The following is a 21,325-nucleotide window of genomic DNA, read 5'->3' on the forward strand; positions in this document are numbered from 1 at the left end:
AGGAATGGCAGGACATGTTGTATATACTTTCTCATTTGTTCTAAATGACAGTTTCTTCCTCCTTTTTTCTTTCCTCCCCTATTATCTTTGCCTTGGTTTTACCAAAAATGTTGTAAATTAATGTTCTGCCAGACAGCTGGCCATTGATGATGTATACACACACTGTGGTTTCTATCTAGCTAATAATTTTGCGTCACTTTTGTTGCTCCTTGCACTTACCTTTTTTATGGTTTCCACTCACATGGAGGTGTTTTTTTCCTACCACGTTTTTTTCCTACCACATTTTCAACACGTTTGGAGTTACCATTTCCCTTTTCTTCTTTACCATATTTTGTACCTTTTCCTTTTGTTTCACCCCCAACCCTGAAGAGTCAAGGGAAAGGCAAGTCTTTGTATCTCCTATTGAAGGAGGACCACAGCCACTTATAAAACCTTAGGCTTGAAACATTGCTTGTCGTTCTTGTTTTCTTACTCGTGTTCTTGCAATTGAAGGGACTTTGTTACTCACACAGTATATGTGCTACAATTACTATCATTACGTGTGCTCTGGACCTTGTATTTGCAACTTAAGTGGTGTCTGATTTGAAGTTCCACCGAGCCACCTACCACACAGCTCCACCGATGCACCCACCACACAGCTCCACCGATGCACCCACCACACAGCTCCACCGATGCACCCACCACACAGCTCCACAGATGCACCCATCACACAGCTCCACAGATGCACCCATCACACAGCTCCACAGATGCACCCATCACACAGCTCCACAGATGCACCCATCACACAGCTCCACAGATGCACCCACCACACAGCTCCACAGATGCACCCGCCACACAGCTCCACAGATGCACCCACCACACAGCTCCACAGAGGCACCCACCACACAGCTCCACAGAGGCACCCACCACACAGCTCCACAGATGCACCCACCACACAGCTCCACAGATGCACCCACCACACAGCTCCACAGATGCACCCACCACACAGCTCCACAGATGCACCCACCACACAGCTCCACAGATGCACCCACCACACAGCTCCGCCGATGCACCCACCACACAGCTCCGCCGATGCACCCACCACACAGCTCCGCCGATGCACCCACCACACAGCTCCGCCGATGCACCCACCACACAGCTCCGCCGATGCACCCACCACACAGCTCCGCCGATGCACCCACCACACAGCTCCGCCGATGCACCCACCACACAGCTCCGCCGATGCACCCACCACACAGCTCCGCCGATGCACCCACCACACAGCTCCGCCGATGCACCCACCACACAGCTCCGCCGATGCACCCACCACACAGCTCCGCCGATGCACCCACCACACAGCTCCGCCGATGCACCCACCACACAGCTCCGCCGATGCACCCACCACACAGCTCCACCAATGCACCCACCACACAGCTCCACTGATGCTCCAACTAAGCTCCACCAATGCACCCACCACACAGCTCCACCAATGCACCCACTAAGCTCCACCGATGCACACACCACTCAGCGCCACCACAGCATCACTCAGCGCAACCACAGCATCACTCAGCGCAACCACAGCATCACTCAGCGCAACCACAGCATCACTCAGCGCAACCACAGCATCGATGGTTCAAATATGTTCTTTCAATGTTTCAAGCTGTTTTCAAGCTTTCACGCCTGATTACAAATCACAAAAAGTTGTTAATAATTCACTTCTGTTCTTGGATTTTCGTCACAATAAAAAACACTGAACATAATCTTCACAAAAGTTATTTACAAAAGTTTAAGCTATTGCCATTACAAATTAAATAAATTATTTAAGTATTAATTATTTAAAAAAATTAAAAGCCATTGTTATTTGTAATATCAATACTTCTACGTCACGTAAATACAAAACATGTTGCATTGCAAATGCTATAGGTGTCACATTTGCGAAAGTTATAACTATTGGCATTGTAATTGACAAAGTTATTAATTTAGCTATTTTAAAAAATAACACATAAATAAAAAAAATTCATTTATAAGACCAATAGCTCAAACTTTTCTAATGCGAGCCCTATTGCATTTCCAATGCTTGTTGTCATTGGAGCGGATTACTATGTGGCCTCGCGGCCGTCCACTGTACTATCACTATGTGTGCGGGACCATGAAAATGTCTAGCCTTCCAAAACAACCAACTGTCTGGCAACACAGGTCTTCATCTGCTGTTTGACCTCTGGCAATTCTTTCTGCAAACTCTTAACTTCCTCCCAAGTATCAGCAACAGAGAATAGAAAAGTGAAATTAGTCTCTTTTTCAGAATAATTGGAATATTCCACATTAAATAACTCCATGACCCATGAGCGCAGTACCGGGCAACTTCATTGGCATACCAGTTACCAGCTTTCACAATCATTTCAGCTCCTGTGTGTTGCACATTTAACTACAGTAATCTCACAAGGGAATCGCAAGGTCTCCTAACATTCTTCATTTCTTACAGGGGATTCTGATAACATCATGAATTTCATTTGTGACTAAAACTGTTCAAAGTTATGGACTAAATCAAATCCATATAGACGGTCAGTGAAAAGGCTAACTTTCAATCGGTCTGAATCACAGCAAGCTCTTGAAAGAGCAACCAATTCAGTCACTTGGGCAGCAGTTCCGCCACAAAGACAAGACAGGAGGCTTCCACTACACCTTGAACCGTGCAGGCAGCATAGGTAGCTTTCAGGTTTACCTCATCATCTCTGAAGCCGGAGCTGTTCTCAAACCATACATAATCGGGCTCAGCAAGAGGTTCATCTTTAATATCAGGTTTTGGCTAGGTGCACAATTCCTTTGATCTTGAGACAGCCTTGTTCAATCTCCCTCCCCTCAGCTTCAAATTCATGCTGGGGTAACAGAGTAGCAGGATTTTAAGCTACAATACCTCCTCAATTTAACATTTTCAGCAGCAAATATAATCAGTTTGTAACAGGTGAATATCCTGTTAATCAGATGTGTCGTAGTACAGGTAGGCAGCATTTCTACAGAGTGAAGGACCATTGCTGTACGAGGATAGCCCATAATTATATTCTCACTTTGCTCAATGCGGACACCAACCTATGCAACTGCTTTAAGTACAGCAGAAAAATAGGCCACAGGTCTTCGAGAATCAGGATACATTTGAGTAGGATGCCTACATAACCCTTGTCCCTCTGGCTATCTCTACTATACCCCCTATGACAGTCGGGAGAGTAGCCCACTTATCAATGATGGTTGCAGAGGAGCAAGAGCAAGGGTTAGTTACTGAATTCCTGTCAATACAATTTGTATGTCTTGGTTGTGAGGCGTCTTTAGCGTTATTGTTTGAGGTTTTGCCTTCTTGTTGTGTGCTTTGTGCTACATCTAAAAGCCCCAGAAACTTTTGGGTGAACTAAAAAGTTCTTTCAATCTTTTGCCCAAATTTTGGGAAAAAGGAGGCGTTGTGGTCATCTCCCACTGGGGAATCTGCCGTTAGATCACCGCTGGGGAAAAAAAGGGCTTAAGACTGGTGATGGAGTCTAAAATTTCTGATCTTCTGGGACAAGGCCTTCCCTCTTATGAATTTGAGCCACAGTCTCTAGGGTTTGCTCCGCGATGGGCTGCACTGCTTTATTGTATCTGTCGGTTGGAGTATCAGGTGCCTATCCTTTCCCTAGGATGATAGGGGGTATTGACTTCCAGCTCTCTCCAGCTCACTGGACTTGAAGGCGTTCTCCTTATGGGTATATGGGAGCACTGAGAGTCTTCATTGATCGTGCTTGAGATGCTTTTTGCCTGACAAGATTAATTGCCGGCATTTGCTGCATACTGAAGGCAGTGATTTTGGACAGCCCAAAATAATACTTGGTTTCCCATTTGTTTGGAAAAACTGCATAACTGATCCCCTTTGCGGGGCTTCCTGTGGGTTCTTGTTGGAGCTCTGTGGCTAAGTTGTGCTCCTTGCGGCCCTCTTCATAGATGTCTGCGGGCTAACCCTTTCATCAGGCGTCGTTGTTGGACAGCCAGTGTCTTTTTTTGGGGCACCATTTCTTTGAGACCATGCAATGGTGGACGAGCGCTCTGAGCAGGTAATCTGCAGGACTTTGTGTACTGCTAGAGAGGATTGGTCCTCCAAGGTCCATCGGGCGGGATGGGTGCCCTTGCAACTTCCAGCAGCCTGAGGAAGTTCAAAGACTTGTGAGGTCTCTTTTAGAGTCGTATCATGGCCTGCATAGTGATTCCGGGTTGTCATGATCCTTCCTGCTGCGTCCACACTTTGATTGGCTCTACTCCTACCTGGTGATAAGGTTCTTGAAAACAAGCGCACTGAACACTGGTTCACTGGGTGACTGCTTGCTTGACCGGAGGACCACTGAAGTTTCGCAGCTGTACTAGCAGGGGTATGTGAAGTACTCGTAAAATATGGGGCTTGAGGATTCTGGGCTCCTGTGTCTCCCACTTCAATTAACAGTGGGATTGTGGTCATTGTAATGGGGGAAAGTGGTGCATGGAGGGGACCCCCTGAACCAACTGGGGGGATAGTTATAGTACAGCGAGGCACTGGAGAGACTGAAAGGGCAACACTGCTATTCCAATGCAGCCAAAATCCAGCAGACTACACGCTCACTGCTGTTGGAACTCTGCGACCTCGTCTGCCTCTGGCCTCAGCCCCACTTACTACACAGGCCCTTCCCCTACCTCCAGGCTTCCATGTCCGTATTGCCCCTTCTGTGCAGTTAGCTGTGTGGCGGGTATGGCAGGATGCAGGGACCTGGTCCTGTCCTAGTATTGTCCTTATCCTGTTTTAATGCGGGTAGCGTCTTGGCGCTGTAGTTGCGAGCAGTTCTCCCAGTGAGTGGGGCCACTGGGCGCTTCCGCAGGCTGCACCTGGTGCTAACCGGGCTGCCTCTGCAGAACGCCAGAGGCACACCCTTTGCGGCCGCTGACTGTTGGCAGCCATGCTCGCTACCACTCTCTCAGCTGGCTGCGTTAGAGAGCAAAAAGAGCTGCAGGTACCACTGGGTACCGGCCACAACTTCCAGCAGCAAGGGTGTGGCCTGTCCTGGCCAATCAGGAGACTGGGTCTCTTGCTTCGTTATTGTCTTTTTTTTCTCCACTGTGGTCTGTGATTGGCACCTCCTTCTTAGCTACCATGGATAGAAAGTCCTGTGTATGGTCAGGATTATTGTGCAATGTCTTGCTCCTTGCTGGACTGACACAAAAGAAAAGACCCCTGAACTGTGTCTCAGCGGCTCCTGTGGAGCGAGTGAACAGAGCAAGAATTAAGATATTGGTGCACTGAGGAGATGCAGTGTACCATCAGAATCCAAGGAAGAATATGTAAAGTGTGCATGCATGTTGTAAAGGCCGCCTCAGTTTTAGAGCGGTTCATCTACTGAAGGACCGGTGTCATAATAACTTGTATTGGTGGTACACACCTTTATGTCTCCAGGCTATTTGAAATTCCACGATTCCAGATTCAATGTGACAAAACTGGGCAAAATCTTAACCCTAATGTTCCAGTGTAGTCTATGAGTCTATTACTTGCTCACACCCGGCCTGCATATTATAACCCACATACAGCCAATGGTGGAAGAAGCATGCCACTCATGGATTGGCTTTTGGTCAAGCTACTAATTCATTTTAAGACAGTCTGTCTCATACAAATTGTCTTCCATTATTTTGCCCAAATATTTATCAGACCTCAAAATTTGTCGTGATAGAAGAAAACGTATTCTGGGACAGCTTTCAGGGTCCTGGTCCCTCAACCATGACCTATAGGTTTGTAAATGCTCCTGGCGATCTTTGTTTCCCATCTGCAGTGCAGTTGTGCAGCACACAAGTGCATTTGTTAGATGTGTCAGCCTTAGGATGGTCTTCCTCCAAACGGTTTGCCTACTTACCTCCATGTTTAGGCTAAAATTAGTTTTTTCTTGCCATAGGTCTTTGTGCACTTTACTACTGTGAAGCAGTGCTGAAGTGCTTCTGCTCACTTCCCTAAACATGGTTTAATTGTCTTATGCCGGATTGGCATATTCAGTTTACTTATAAGTCCCTTGTAGAGTGATATACCATATACATCAGGCCTGTAAATGTATGCTACTAGAGGGTCTACAGCACTTACTGTGCCACCCAGTTAAGTTGCACTTTAAAACCTGTTCAGTACTGCCATTGCAGCCTGAATGCAGTTTTAAACGGCTAATTTGACTTGGAAATTTAACCCATTTGCCAAGTCATCCTTAATACAGGCCTAGATAGCCCATAGAACAGGGTGCATTGTAATTAAAAGGTTGGATATATACTTTTATGCTAGATATGTCCTGGTAGTGAAAAATCCTAACCATCTTTTTTCACTACTATGAGGCCTACCTGTCCCTTAGGATAACTCTTAGTTGCATCATTACATTTAGTAAGTGCTAACGTTTGATTGGGACCAGGTATGCAGTTCATTTTAGGTATCTATGAAATTGTAATGACAAATCCCCATTAAGGGCAAAGTCGGATTTTTAATTACAATTATGAAAATGCAACTTTTAGAAAGCTGCGTTGTGCTGCCCTTAGCACTTCATGCCTGTAGCCTGTCTTAGATCACATGACTGGGTATAACAGACTTTTGGAACCCGAAAAGGGTCACACACAAAGACTTACAGCCCGATTCATCATCGGCATGTTTTGCGAGTCTGTAATAGCGAATAATAAGGAATCGCTATTACAGACTCGCAAAACGGGATTCATGTAGGAATCGCAAAATAAATTGATTCCTACACATTCCTTATTTGCGATTAGCAAATTGCTAATCGCAAATAAGGAATAACTCCCCATTCAATCCTATGGGCCTAAAGCCCATAGGATTGAATGGCGAGTTATTCCTTATTTGCGATTAGCAATTTGCTAATCGCAAATAAGGATGCGATTTCAAGGGTGCTAGGGGTGTCCACAGGACAACCTGTAGCACCCCTGAAATGTAAATTAGACTCATGTTGCGCACACACATGTCCAAAGGACATGTGTGTGTGTAACATACAACTGAGAAAAATGCACAAAAGTGCATTATTCTCAGTTTTCGCTATTTACCACGAAGTTTGACTTCGCGGTAAATAGCGGGAATAAATAGCGAATTCGCAATTTTTTATTGGGTCATGAATAGCATTTAAGGAATCTCAAATTGAGATTCCTTAAATGCGATCGCAATTTGAGAAATCGCAATTTTTTGCGATTTCTCTAATTGCGAGTACATGACCCAATGATGAATTTCAAATGCCATTTTTGCGGGTGCAAACGTCCGAATTCTGCGATTCGCACCGTTTGTGCCCGCAAAAATGCATCATGAATCTAGCTGTTAATATCTCCACATTGTCACTGTAACCAACTTGCAGGGAGGCAGGAAATTCTATGCACTGCAACTAACTTTTCTAGAAGCTTCTCCCACCTTTCAGAAGAAGGGCAACAGGATAAAAAACAGGATCTTTATACCCACTCTTGAGTTCACTCCTGGACCTGTGGAAGGACACTCAAACGTCTGCCTGTTGCTGTGGCCTGCTGTGCATTCTGCAAGACTGCTTTGCTCTACCTGAAAAGACTGCTTTGCTGCCTTGAACTTTCAGAGGCCAGCCCTGCATATTCACTTGAACCCTGAACTACTAGAGTGACTCCAAGGGTTAGTTTGCTGGCCTCCTGTTTAAAGCCACATGTACATTAAAGTCTCCCACCATCTTGAACCTGGACCCAGTCAGAATGAGTCCTGAACCCACAAGTGGTGCCACCAGTGCTGGACCCTTGGTAGTTGTGCTAAAGGGTGCTCACATGGCAAAATCCCAAAACTGAGGCCATAAAAATATTTTGGCCATAAACTGCTGAGAATCAGGAGGCCAGGAACATCCTGCTCGCTTATCCGTGTGAGTCGCATCACCAGTCCTATTGACTTCTCGGTCTTTGCCACAACGTTCATCTCCACAGCAGCAAATCCTTTTCAGCAGTCCTTGGCCAAACGGGGTATCGGGCCTCTTGGAACTTCTGTGGCTAAAGCCCTCTGCCTTTTTCTGCTAGAGATGTTTGACTTCCAACAAATAGAGACTAAGTCTGAACATAGAAATCGTCACCATGGCTTTGACTAATGACTCCACAACGACAACGATCGTGCCTCGGACACAGCTTTGCCCTGCTGAACTTTACCTTCTCAGAGCATTTTTCTCAAAATGATTTCCAAGTATGAAGGTAAGTGCTGACAGCGCCCAATCCACTTCTTGTATCTGAACCACGCTCCATCGCGGGACCCATATTTTTCAACTTTGACCCGGTCTCACGCGACAATATGTCCTCGGTTGGTGCTTTGGTTTTTTAGAGGCTTGTTTTTACAAAAAAGTTTAAAAATTCATAACTCCAGTTCCAATTAGATTTTTGTTGTTTTGGTGTCAAATAATTTAATAACCTTTACTCTATGTTTCTAAAGAGGTGTAAGATTTTTCTTATGTTGTGTTCTCACTTTATTACTGTTTGTTTGCCGCATGAATACTTCACACATTGCCTCCAAGTTAAGCCGGACCTCTTTTTGTGTCAAGCTACCAAGGGTCAAGCAGAGCTTAATTTGGTGAAATTTTGTGATTCACCCTGCAAGGGATTGAGGTTGATGGCTAACTAGAGCTCACACCCCAGTCAACTAACAACCCAAATTCTCACAGACATGTTCACCAATGATTTTTATTGTGTCTAAAAATTAGTAATGTGAAATTAGGCTACATATGCTTCCAAACCAAACTCATAATATGAATGAATGACAACCTGGCATTTCAGTTCATCTTTTACTATTGCACATTTAATTCTGACCACTATGCGGGTGGACCCAGATGCATCAAGGCACACATGTAGCTCGCATACGTGATGTTAGTTTGATTATGCAAATGTGAAAAAGTTATCCCTTTAACATTCCACCACTGAGGCATGGAACCCATTGTGAAATGGCTGCTACCAGCCCATTTACCAGGGTTTAGAGCCTTAATTAGCTGGGCAAACGTTTGGCCAACAGTGGGGTATTTTCTTTGAATATCTATTTTTCATTTTGCACACTTTGCAGTGGGATTACACAAAAGGCAAAGATGCCATTTAGCTTGTTGGAAACATTTACCATGTTCAGGGGAAAAAGAACGTGCATCAAGCTATTTAGCAGTCTCTCACTGTCAGAGTCTCAAAAGGCCCTGGAGTCAATGTGGTGAACAGTCAAAAATTCCAAGAGCATCTTCCTTAAAAAGGTGAATTCCAGCAACTTTAGAGGATGCCACTACTAGATTCTTGAAAACAGACAAACTCAATCCAGGGACAGGGAATCCAGTAATGAGAATGGTGCATTGCATGCTCTGTAATGTTTTTATCTTCGCCATTCCCAATGGTGCTGTATTCCTAATAAGGAACTCCCTGGATGTCCCATCCCTGAACTGCCTCCTGGTAGCCACAGATACTGACCATGGAGGGGAAAATGCAGCCTGACCCCGCAGCCAGTGACACTAAAATTATACAGCGCATCCCCATCTGCCACAGTCACGAATTGCACTTCAATAGAAAGTACTTAAAACAATTAAGGAAGATGGCCAAGATCTAAGACCAGCAGGACAGATGAAAAACAGCATGGTTGAAGGCAACCTTCATATCAGAGAGGATAAGCACAAAAAAATAACATTAATGAAGACCCCAAATGTCATACCAGACTGCTAAAAGTGCAGTGCAAGTCCAAATTTAAAGTAGACACAGTAACTAAGGGACAATGATTATTCTTTAAAAGTGGCATAGAATTTATATCTGCAAAGCCTTTTGTGGTCACTGACCAGGTCACAATCACATTCAAAATACTGTCGTTCTAAACAGGCAAGCCTGAAATAGAACCCCCAACCACTTTAGAAGGAATTGGTAATTGCGTGGGCCATTGGCACCCAAACAGATGACTTTGGATGTACTTACAGAAATCAAATTGAATGTTGCCTCCAGGGCAGTCATATAATTCAGCATTTAGAACATTTTGGAAGCCACCAGTATTCAATAATATTTACACCATATATTGATAATCAATACTGCGTCCTTCTTACACAATAAAACACCAGTGCTACTGAACAGCTTCTGTGTTTGGACAATCACCACTTGATCATATTTAGCAGTAAGAAAAGTCTGAATGATTTTCATCATCGTTTGAGTTAATTTAAGAGAACTGTTGGGCAGATAAGAGAGACATTTTGCTTTCCAAGGCTTCCACCTCCTGCTCTAGTAGGAACACACTTCAAATATCTTCCTATTGTGATATTGCCTCTGTTTCTATCAGCTCACCCGAACTACGTACCCATGAAAGTAACTCTGCAATCAAAGCCATTGCTTATAGACATCACGCCTTGTAGCAGGTCATAAAGCAATGATTCACCCTCGGATAAGGAGACCAGATGGGAGCTCGTCACTTCCTTACAAACCTGGAGTTATCACAGACCAGGACACTGTGAGAGAAAAGTGCTATGTTGTGTGTAACTGGAGCGCCATTTTGCACAATTTTATTTTTATATCCGGAACATGAACCACAGCTTCCAAACAGAAACTCATGCAATCGACAATTTAATACAGTTTTTAAAATGGCCAATATAAAATCGTTAAACGTTACTATTACGTTATTGACTACAGTAGTTTATAGGTGCACAATGGGAGTAACCTGTAATAGTTGCTTATAAAGCAACCTATTTAAACATCAACCTACCTGCTTTTATTAACATTATACACCACAGGGTATTTGAAGAATATTGAACATAAGCCATACAGACCTTTTACAACAGCAATTAAATGGAAGGGATGACATAGCTTCTTTTCTGTTGTTGTCTCTACTAAATACACCATCGCTTTCTCTTAGAAAATCGTGCAAGTCAGTTGCTGGAAATCCATGCTGTTGGTATTTCTACAAACAATGAATGAAGTAAAAGAAAAACTTACCGTTACTTTTGCATGTTATAGTTAGACTTCCTAGCGAGTAGGTTTTTTTTATTCTTTTCAGAGAATGACAAGGCACTGAAATTATTTTACCACAGCAATTAACAGTTAATCAGATCATTGACATCGATTCACTAAAAGGCAGGTGAAGTCTCTTTTTACCGACAGTGACATCTCATGTTGGACATATTACCACGTTTGCTCGGTCCATCCTTAGCGCCTCACCTATCTCCTGTTGAGGGGGAAATAACTACAGAAAGAAACAAGTATTTGCAAAGCCAATAGGTCTCGCCATAGGAACCAATTAGCTTTGCAAAATAATTTTGGTTATGCTGTGCAGTATGGCCAAATGGGTAAAATAATGACATAAGTGTATGCATCATGACGTATGCGCAAGCCTACTAAATAATGCAGGAACCATTTTGTTTTAATGTACGGATTCGAGCTGCATCTTTAAATACATAAATAATTAAAATGAAGCAGCACGAAAGTTCCTTTTTGACATTGTCATCCCCTCTTTTTGCCTGGTATTTGATGTGATTTAGACTGGAAGTGCACTGGTTTCCTGCTAACCCAGACCCCAGTACCAGATCTCTTTCCCACAAACTGTACAATTGTACCTCAATTGGAAATACCTTCAGAAATACTTGTACGTCAATATTAAAAGGTACCCCTAGGGCTAGGAGAGACCTTTATAGGCTGAAGGACAAATTGTGGCACCCTGAAGGCCCCTCACCAAACACAAAACGACTGCCACTGCAGGCTGCGTGTCTTGGTGCAGACAAAAGTGAAAATATGTCAGGGCACACATCCCTGCGTGCCATGCCAACAGACACTGCATGCAGTATATAGGTACGTCACTACTACAGCAGGCCTTAAAGCCCTAAGGCAGGGCTCGCTATAATACATGAGGGCCTATCTGCATGCTGCCAGTACAAGCGCACAGGGAAGTCTTTTTGAGTACGTGTTGGACACCAGTGAAAATGAGTTCCTAAGCTACATGATGGCTTCACTAAAAACAGGGATGATTGGTATCAAACATCTCATATTAATAAACCACCACTGATGCCAGTGTTGGATTTATTGATACATGTACACAGAGGGCATCTTAGAAGTGCCCCTTAAAAACCTACCAGCTACTGGTGTGCTTGCTGACTGGTTGTCGGCAGTCTGCCACTAGAGACAAGAGTCTGACCAACAAGGGTGAGGGCATTTGCTCTCAGGTGGACAGAAATCAAGCCTGCTCAGCCAGGGGGTGCTTACACCCCCGCCCACAGGATGACCTGCAAATTAGCATTTCAAGGCAGGGGAGCTTAAAAGAGCCCACCGCCTTTGGTATGCATATCAGGCTTCTCTCACAGGAGAAGAAGCTGAACCCCTTTGTCCAGGGCCCTTTGGCACCTGGACAGATGGAAAATTTGGCTAGTCAGATAGGCATGCCCACCCTCAGGTCAGTACCACCCCTAAGGTGGTTTACCTGAAGTGGAGGACAATTTCACAGTTAGCCACTTTGGTGATGGCAAACTTAAGAACTCCGAGACAAGTTTATGCCCACTCCCCACAGGAAGTTGTCATAAATAAGCACAGGGTCTTCAGGGGTTGGTAGCCCATTGGCTACTACTGTAAGCTCCCCGAACACACCTAAATTCAGTATCTAGGGGAGACCCTGGCACCAGAAGATCAGATCCTGACGAGCTACAAAGAAGGACATTGAAAAGCGGGGAAAGCAGAAGACTGAAGAAAAGCAACTGACTTGGCACCAGCCCTGCCGTCCTGCTTGCTGTTCCCTTGTTGAAACTGTGGTGAAGAAATCTCATCTTGCCTCAAAAGCTGGTAGGAAGGCCTGCCTTCAATAAAGGCTCGAGAACTTGAGGGGAGTAGCATAGCTGCTCCCCTGCATCATGCAGGCACGCCAAAAACAACAATCAGGACTCTGGAACCGCCTACCCGATGCAGCCAAGCACCACTGTGTCTGAGTCCCCCGCATGATTCAAAGTGGGCCAACTGTGTCAGCGTGGTCTCCAAGCCCTAAAGAGACAGAATCCACTTTGGGTTCACCCCTCCTGAACTCCCCGACGTCGCCTGCAGCCTCAGTTTGCAGGCCTCCTCAACAGCGAGTGCTATCAGACAAAGAAACCAGACATCGCAGACCCACTGCACCCGGCCGCCCTGGCCCACAGAGAAGAGGACCGCCGGTGTCCCCTATCCCCTATCTCCTAGCATCGCAAGACTTGAGCCCTTTAGCTTGGTTCAGCCAGACTAGCCACCAAGTCAAAACCTGCTGCCTCTTTCACAAAGACCAATCCATATAGACTAACATTGTGCATCCAAGAGTGAATTGCACCACTGTACCTGGATGCCTAAGTGCCACTGGGGGTGACCTGCTGGAGCTACCCTGTTCCATCTTATGTCCAGGTGATTTGTCTTTTAAGTCGCTGTACTGAATCTCAATGCAATACTTGTTTTTCCTCCCATAGGATAACATTGCAGCTTCTGAAAAATACCCTTTGTCGACTTTTTAAAACAAAGTAAATCTCTTGCAAAAAGTACTTACCATATCGTATTGATTCTGGTGTATATAAATATATATGTAAAAGAATGTTACTTTTATAAATTGCTGTGGATCTCATTAAGTCGTGCCCATCATTTATGGGATATTGCTTGTATTTTACAGATGTCCAACCCTCCTCTCTGATAAGCCAAAGGCTGCTCGACCACACAACACCTAGAAAAACACCTTGGGATAAGTGCCTGGTCACTCATATGGGAATCCCTGGACTCTTTGCATGACATACCTCATTTTGGTATAGCATATAAAGAGTAGGCATGGGCGGAAAATCCGTTTCGCTGGCGGATTTTGCGGATTTTCGGTAAATTCGCAATCCGCGAGATTCGCGAATCTCCCGCAAAATCCGCAAATCCGCGAGCAGCGGATTTTGCTCGCACTGCTCGCACTGTTCGCGTGAGTTCGCGGCTTCCCAGTACAACTTCGCGCCCCGCGAATAAGTGCCAAATTGCAGAAATACGATCTAATCAAAACTGAAACTACTTACCAGGTTCAAAAGTTCAGGCTCATCATTAGTAGCCATTTCCTGTAGTGCTTGCTGAGGGGCCCCTCCAGAGTTCAGTTGCCAGTTGCAACTATTATGTGACCCTGCTCTGAACCTCAGAATAGTTACACATATGCCACAAAGGTCCTGAATTACAGCTAAGGGAGACAAGCAGGAGCCAGGCTGGCAGTTCAAATCCATTAATCAGCCCCTAATTCATTATTGTCAGTTGGGGCAGGGCAGGTGTTGTAACTAATTTTGCAACAATGAAAGCACTTAGCAAGTGCAAAAGTTCACTAATCAGGAAGCACTAAGGAAGCAGGTGCCAGCTAAAAAAATATTCTGTGACACATTAATCAGCCCCAAATTAATTCAGGTCACTTGAGGCAGGGAAGGTGTGCTTGCGTTGCCACAATAATGTACACTGACTGGACAACCAGAGGGTGCTGTGATGAAACAGAGGGTGGCATGGGTGGGCCAGAGGGTGGCATGAGTAGTCAGAGAGTGGCAGTGGTGACAGAGAGTGGCAGTGATGAAGAAGAGTGTCCCAAACAGGCTGGACACGTAGAAACAACAAGTTCGCGAAACTTGCGACCCGACAGGTAAGTTCGCAAATTGCGAAATTGTAAAAACCCTCGCGAACTGGCAGAAACACGGGCGAACACAAAAAAAAAAAATCCGCAAATTCGCGGGAATTCGCGGATTTTGCGGATTGCGAGTTCGCAAATCCGCAAAATTCGCGAACGCGAGATCCGCAAAATTCGCCCATGCTTAATAAAGAGGCAGCTTCCTATAGAGGCTGCCATAAATGTGTGGCCTTGATGGAGCAAGGATTCGCACGTAAAGCGACTTGCTCCCACTCATGAACCTCGTTTAATGTATAATCATATTAATCCAACTGTTCGTCATTTATTTTTACATTTTCCCCAACACGTGGGTGTCCCCAAGAGGCTTGCCTGTGTGTCTTTTCATACTAACAAAGCTTGCACTAGAAGAAATGGCTGCTTCTCTGAAATTCAGTCTGCGCATGCGTCGGTCATACCCATGTGATGTGACGCACTCGCATTCTGGAGGGAATCTGTGCTCATGCGCACTGTTGCAAACATGGCCGCTTGTCTCTTACCACGCTCTACGCTTGCTACTGCTGCTTTAGCCTATCTGTCTTTTCGCACTAAACTGTAATACTATAGATGTTAGAAAATAAGGGATGTGTTTTTATCTATCACGGTATACAGTGTGATCGTTTTATACATGATTCTAATTTGTTCTCGCTTACTTTTCATGTATCGTGTCTCTGGGGCTGGGAAAATCGGGAGTGGAGCCATACTTGAGGCTCTGCTGGGCACCGTCATGTGACCAGGGAGAAACCCTACTGCGCAGAAGCTGAAACAAGCCAGCTGGCTCCTGAAGCCCAATGCGCCTGGGAAGCATCTCCAGGAGAAGGGATCTTACCTTGGAGCGAAGCAACACTATGAACTGCATTGTATTACTGTATTTCTATGGATGGGAACGTGAACCCAAGGGGCGGATAAGAAAAATTCAATATGTATGATGTGAACTCTGAATTCTAGGAGGTGTCCATGTCCAAGTCACCTCTTCTGACCAATCATAACGTGCGAAACTGTCACTTGCAACATTGGTGGGTGGTCTAAGGGTCCCCAAACAGTATAACTGCCCTAGTTTAGCTTAGGAAAATTGTCCGACTTGTCCGAGTAGCAGACCTGTCACTGACCCTACGAACTCTATAGGTGATCCAATCTTGAGTGCTGCGGAGCACTCTGTCCATACTTTCCACAAACTCCTAGGGGTGGAAATAGTCTTAAGTGCTGGCGAAGCACTTTGCTGGGAAATTCGAAAACCCAATCGGGGTTACTGGCGGATTACTTGCAGAAAGGGGTAACGCAGGCGTTGCTTCTGAAGCTGTGGGTGTTGGTCGTACCTTGGTGAGCCCAGTCCTGATCCCAAATCCTGAGGGGTATCCTGTCCTGACTGTCCGTGAGCTGTACCTGCTCGGTTTCTGGCATTCCTTTTCTGAGGGTCCTTGTCCCCGTCCTTCCAACTGACCCGTGGCCAGGGTTGGTCTTCATTCTGAATTAGGTAATTATTAGTCTGTGGGTTTGCGTCTCTCTCTCTCTCTCTCTCTCTTTCCATTTTCCTAATAAAGCACTCGTGCCCGTGATATTGCTCTATCACCTTGAAAAGCAAGTTATATGCAATTGTTTATTAGAATTGTTCCACTTCTCTCCCCACCTTTAGAAGATTGCCAAACTGTCATATTTTTAGTATGTTCCCGTTTTTCCCTTTCCCTTAGTATGATTGCCGTGAACTTAGCAAGATAGCATAATAGCCTAGATAAATGTTATAGGTCCCGTTCATATCCCATGTCCTAGCGTAACCTTGCAGTGACTAGTTGGTTCCTAATTTTTACCCTTAGTGTTCACGTATACTCAAATGGTTCTTGCTTTAATTCACAGTTACCTTTTGGTGGTGATTTTGATGCTTGATGTGTTATTTTGTATTTTGCTAATACTGACATATTCACTTTGAAATTTCCTACATAAACACTCAAAACTTTTCAGGTGTCTGTGGTCATTTTGTGGAACATAGTGTGGACAAGTATATTTTGGGTTATAAAGTGTATTTTTCTTCTAGGACCCCTGTCACCTATTCCCTGCTAGCTCCTGATCCGTCTGGAGTAATGTGCCTGTGGTAAGTTAGGTACATGATCAGCAGTGGTGAGACGTCACCCCCCGGATTACTCATAGTAGCGTGTATAATCTCACCCAGTTCACGCCAAACGCGAGTCATTGGTTTATATATGCACGCCAGGGCCCAGTGCGTGTGAGAATTAGGAAACCCAGTGACCCGGGTGAACTGCGCGCTCTATCAGTAATTTTTCTGGTAGCAGAGCTATGGTTAGGACTAGTTAAGATGGGTAGACAGGGTAGTTGATAAACAAACCGTGAAAATAAAATGTGCTGCTGATTTTCTACTGTATTGGGTCAAATATTTTGAAATGTTTTAAGGATTTATATATAAATGTATATGATTTTTGCATTGCTGCTATAAATGTTACATGTCGTATTAACCAAGAACTGTTTGTAAGCGTTCAGTGTAGTCTGAATCCCCGGGGAAGTATATAGCTGACGGTGAGTAGAATCCGATCAGCTGGAAAAGTCACTGGTTTCGAGTTATTAGTGTAGGGTGAAGAAATACCTGGAAACACTAATTAGGATCTTTTCATATCTGAATAATTGATAGCCACGAGTCCTTTGTATAAAACTTCCCTTGTGATATCACCTAGAAAGGGTCACATGTGGGAGGAGTAATAGGGTCTCAGAGGCTTGTCTGGTAAGTAAGATAGTTCGCTGGTGAAATCCTGGCTCAGTACATATCCCCGGCTAAGGTGGATGAGTCAGAAGAATAACGGGTTCTATGTTACTAGTGTGAAGGGACAGGCAAAGAAGTCTATCCAGGGTGAATGAAAAGTAGACAGAAGTGGTTTACTTGTAGTGAGAGGACATTTTTCTACATATTTAGAACACTCAAACATAGTGGCAGACGTTGTGTGTTAGTTACTAAGTTTTGCGCTCGCACTTTAGGAAGAGTTTCCGTTACCTTGTGAAGGAGGGAGTTGGGCGGAAGGCTGCTCTGACGTCACTCCGTGCCGCGCTGGTATTGGTCAGGACAGCGGGTGTGTAGTGAAGCCGAATTTGTAAGGGAGGGGTGAGTGCCGGAGTGTGGGACTTGGTCTCGCGGAAGGCCGCGCACCCATTGGATAAGGGTTTTTGTACCCTCCGTGTTGATTGGTTGCTACAAAAATAAGAGTCGCGCAGCATTGGAAGTACCAAAGTAAACAAAATTAATCAGGCCGAGTTAGAAGCGAGCCTGGAAAGGCACATGTGGTATCCTGAGTTCTTACCTAATCCACAGAACTTAGGCTTCTATAAGGAACAGATTATACGAGGTAGACCGCACATGATGTATGGAATAAAGAGAAAAATGTCATTTGCCGACAAGGTAAAGAATTTCTTTAAGACCGATAAGCCCATAAGAACAAGAGAGGGTGTGATCATTCCTCCACCGAATACTCCTGCTTCCTTCATGATGTTTGAAAAGGGATATCATACCTGTGTGTGGTTAGAAAATTGGGCAAAGTATACTGCAGATGACGGAGTTCTGGCCTTTCCTATTGATGGTACCTTTAATGGTAGGATCCTGTTTAACTTAAGGACCCGCATGAATGAATTGCATCCCAGACCCAGATTGACCCAGTACGAAGCCTTAGAGGAGTGGGAGATTGAGGCTTTGGAGAGGGATAGACCCCGGATGGACAAGGGAGTGAGTAAATGGTATCCGAGGGTCCATAGAGAAACCAAAGAGCAGAAAATGAAACAGTGGAGACAAAGCATGATGACAGAGGGATTGTTTCCAATGATGGGGGTATTAGAACAAGGAAAAGGAAAAAGCACAGAAAAAAACCATCACTTAATGCCCGTAGGGGACTCAGAAGATGAGTACCTAGAAGATTTATTGATGAAAAACCCCCCTCCCTATGCAGCCGAGTCTGAGCCTTTGAATTCACCAAACCCGTTTGCCAAATATCCCAGATGTCGGAGGGATAGCGAGACAGATGGAACAGGTACAGACAGTAAAACCAGCGAAGGGGATGGGTTTTGCAGACCAAAATCCGCAGTCCCGAATTATCAGCCGTTTGGAGAAGGACCGCCACGATTGGTCACTCCAACTGCCCCAAGTATTTACCCTCCCTTGGTACCTCAAGTACTGCATGACAATGCCACAGGAAAGGGTTTGAGAGAACAAGAAAAGGAAGCCCTGGCCAGGCAGCGAGAGGATTTAGTCCGAACAATAGCACAGATACATCCCCACCCAGACTCCCTGACTATCCCAGTAACCATTGGACCCGCTATTCCTCTTTATAGGGATGCCCTGGCTAGTCCTCGTCCTCCTGTTATCTCCCCAATAATGCCTACTCCTAGCATTCCACCCCCGAGAAAGGAAGTATTCATAGATGACGATCAAGAAAGTGAATGTGAATCAGTGGTTCTGATGGATTTGCCCATTAGGGAACCTAGGACTAGCATGTCGGGGGCAAGAAGTCAGAATAAGCCAAAAGAGGTTCTGATTGAAGGTGCATCTGGGGTTAGGAGTGCCACAGTAGTCTCACCAGAAGAACTAGACAGATGGACCAAAGAGCTGGAGAAAGAGACCACTCCCCAGTCCAGACCATTAGAAATTTATAAACTAAGGATAGAAATAGAGGAAATGATGGCTGGAAACGTAGGAGTAGAGCGCCTAAACTCATACAGTGAAGAAGAGTTACTGTTTATCAGCAAAAATCTTACCCGCAATGCTAGGTTGCTCCATGAAAGGATAATGGACACAGCCACAGAAATGGGAATCGATGTCAGTCGCTCCAAAATCCTTCAGAAACCCTACAGAGTAGATTTTTCAGATAAAGACTTAGAGAGCCTGAATGTGGTAGGGAAACAGATCCAGATAAAGGAATTACTGAAACTATTGCAGAAATGGGGAGAAGTGGGAAAATGGAGAACCCGGTGGGCAAAGAAAAAGGAAGACAGCAGGGCTAAGTCTCAGGCTTCAGAATTCGTGCTACAAGAAGTAACTCCAACAGAAAAATTGTGTCCTATGAGAGAAGTCCCGGGAGGAAAATATGTCCATGTCCCTTGGTCCCGACAGGATATTGTGTCATTTACAAATGACTTCCCGAAATTACGGGAAAAGCCTGTTGATTGGTACAGGCAGGTAGAACGCTTCATAAAAGTTCAGAAATGTCTTTTGAAAGACCTCGATGGGTTTTTCGACATTGTGGTCCCTGTAGATCTGTGGACTGACTGCAAAATTGAAATTGATTGGCCCAATGATGAATATCCCAGAGATGAGAAAACCGGAGCTCCCGCACCCGAAGTAATGAGGAAATATGACCAGGTCATACAGTACCTTAAGAAAAAGGTGCCCGCAAAGGAGACAGATTGGACCCGAATAGACAGAACAACCCAAGAACGTGATGAAACTGTCCATTCTTTTTATGAAAGGTTACTGCAAGTATTCAAAACTTACAGTGGTATCGATAATGTGGACATGAAAGACATGACCCATTTCAGTTATAGATTTGTGCTAGGATTAAGGCCTGAAATATCTCAATGGATTCGAGATAATAAAATAAGTTGGCAGGGAAAACCCATAGATGATGTCCTGAAGTATGCAAAATACTGCGAAGATGAAATCGAGAATAAAAAGAAGGCCCTCAAGGAAAAGGTGATGTGGGCACAAGTGAAGTTGGCTGAACAGCAAGAAAAACAGTTAAGTAAATTGAATTCTAGTAATAATGCTCAGAATGCCACTGCTGGGGGAGAAGGGAAGCCCCGGGCCAAATTAAGTCGGGAAGAGGCTATGAAAAAGTTCCCCTGCCACGGGTGTGGCCAGTTAGGGCACTGGAGAGGTGAGTGTCCACATCTGCAGGCCGGTAACGCCCCTATAAATGGTTTAAATCCACAGGTGCAGAAAGAGGGGACGAAAAAGAACCAGCAACAGGTAAAGCTACCCCCAGTACCTCGCGCTCCTAGACAGAATTATAAGAACCAGGGCCAGCAGAATGAAAGGGCAGAGATATGGGAGGGAGAGAATGGAAGCAATGCAGCAATTCCACAGTACCTGTTGAGTGATTCTTTCCTCTGTGATGAACAAGATTGACGGGGCCTGAGGGGGGAGGACAAGGAGTGCGTGCTTGGCGCCTCCTTACCGGTAGACCAGACTGGACCATACATTGAAGGGAAGGTTGAGGGCAAAGACATCACCTTTCTGTTGGACACTGGTGCTACCCGGTCCACTGTGAGAACAGTGGATGTTCCTAACCTACCCCTCTCGGGAGAAGCTATCCAAGTAGTGGGTGTTTCAAATCAGATAATAAGTACTCCAGTAACCGAGCCTATGGAAATCTCCATAGGAAACTTTAAAGAAATGCACAGATTTGTGGTCTGTGATTCCAGTCCCGTGAACCTGTTAGGTCGCGATTTGCTGTGCAAAATGAACTGTACCATCTATTGCTCATCAAAGGGCGTCAAGGTTCAGACCCCCGATGAAGATGGTTTGTACAAACTAATGTTAGTAAGACCCGATGCTGACATCAAAACATTGTCAATTGAAGACTTGCCTGAAGAACTGCAGTTAAGAGTAGTTCCAGAAGTGTGGGATTTCTCAGGAAAAGATGTAGGCTTAATGGCAAATGTGGACCCAGTTAAAATAGCCATAAAGACAAATGCAGTATATCCCAAAACAAGACAGTACAAAATGAGTGCAGAAGTAAAGGCAGGAGT

At 44.9% G+C, this 21,325-nt stretch overlaps 1 protein-coding gene across 1 annotated transcript in view; it reads right to left on the reverse strand.

Moving 5' to 3' along the window:
• MCOLN2 (mucolipin TRP cation channel 2) overlaps positions 1-21,325 on the reverse strand; it is a 416,948-nt gene that overhangs the window by 28,340 nt on the left and 367,283 nt on the right. The window contains exon 13 of the mRNA XM_086954049.1: positions 10,755-10,885. Within this exon, the coding sequence (XP_086810175.1) occupies positions 10,755-10,885 (131 nt within the window). The remainder of the gene's footprint in view (positions 1-10,754; positions 10,886-21,325) is intronic.

This window comes from Lissotriton vulgaris, chromosome 1_1 (assembly GCF_964263255.1).
Source record: "Lissotriton vulgaris chromosome 1_1, aLisVul1.2, whole genome shotgun sequence".
Taxonomy (NCBI): domain Eukaryota; kingdom Metazoa; phylum Chordata; class Amphibia; order Caudata; family Salamandridae; genus Lissotriton; species Lissotriton vulgaris.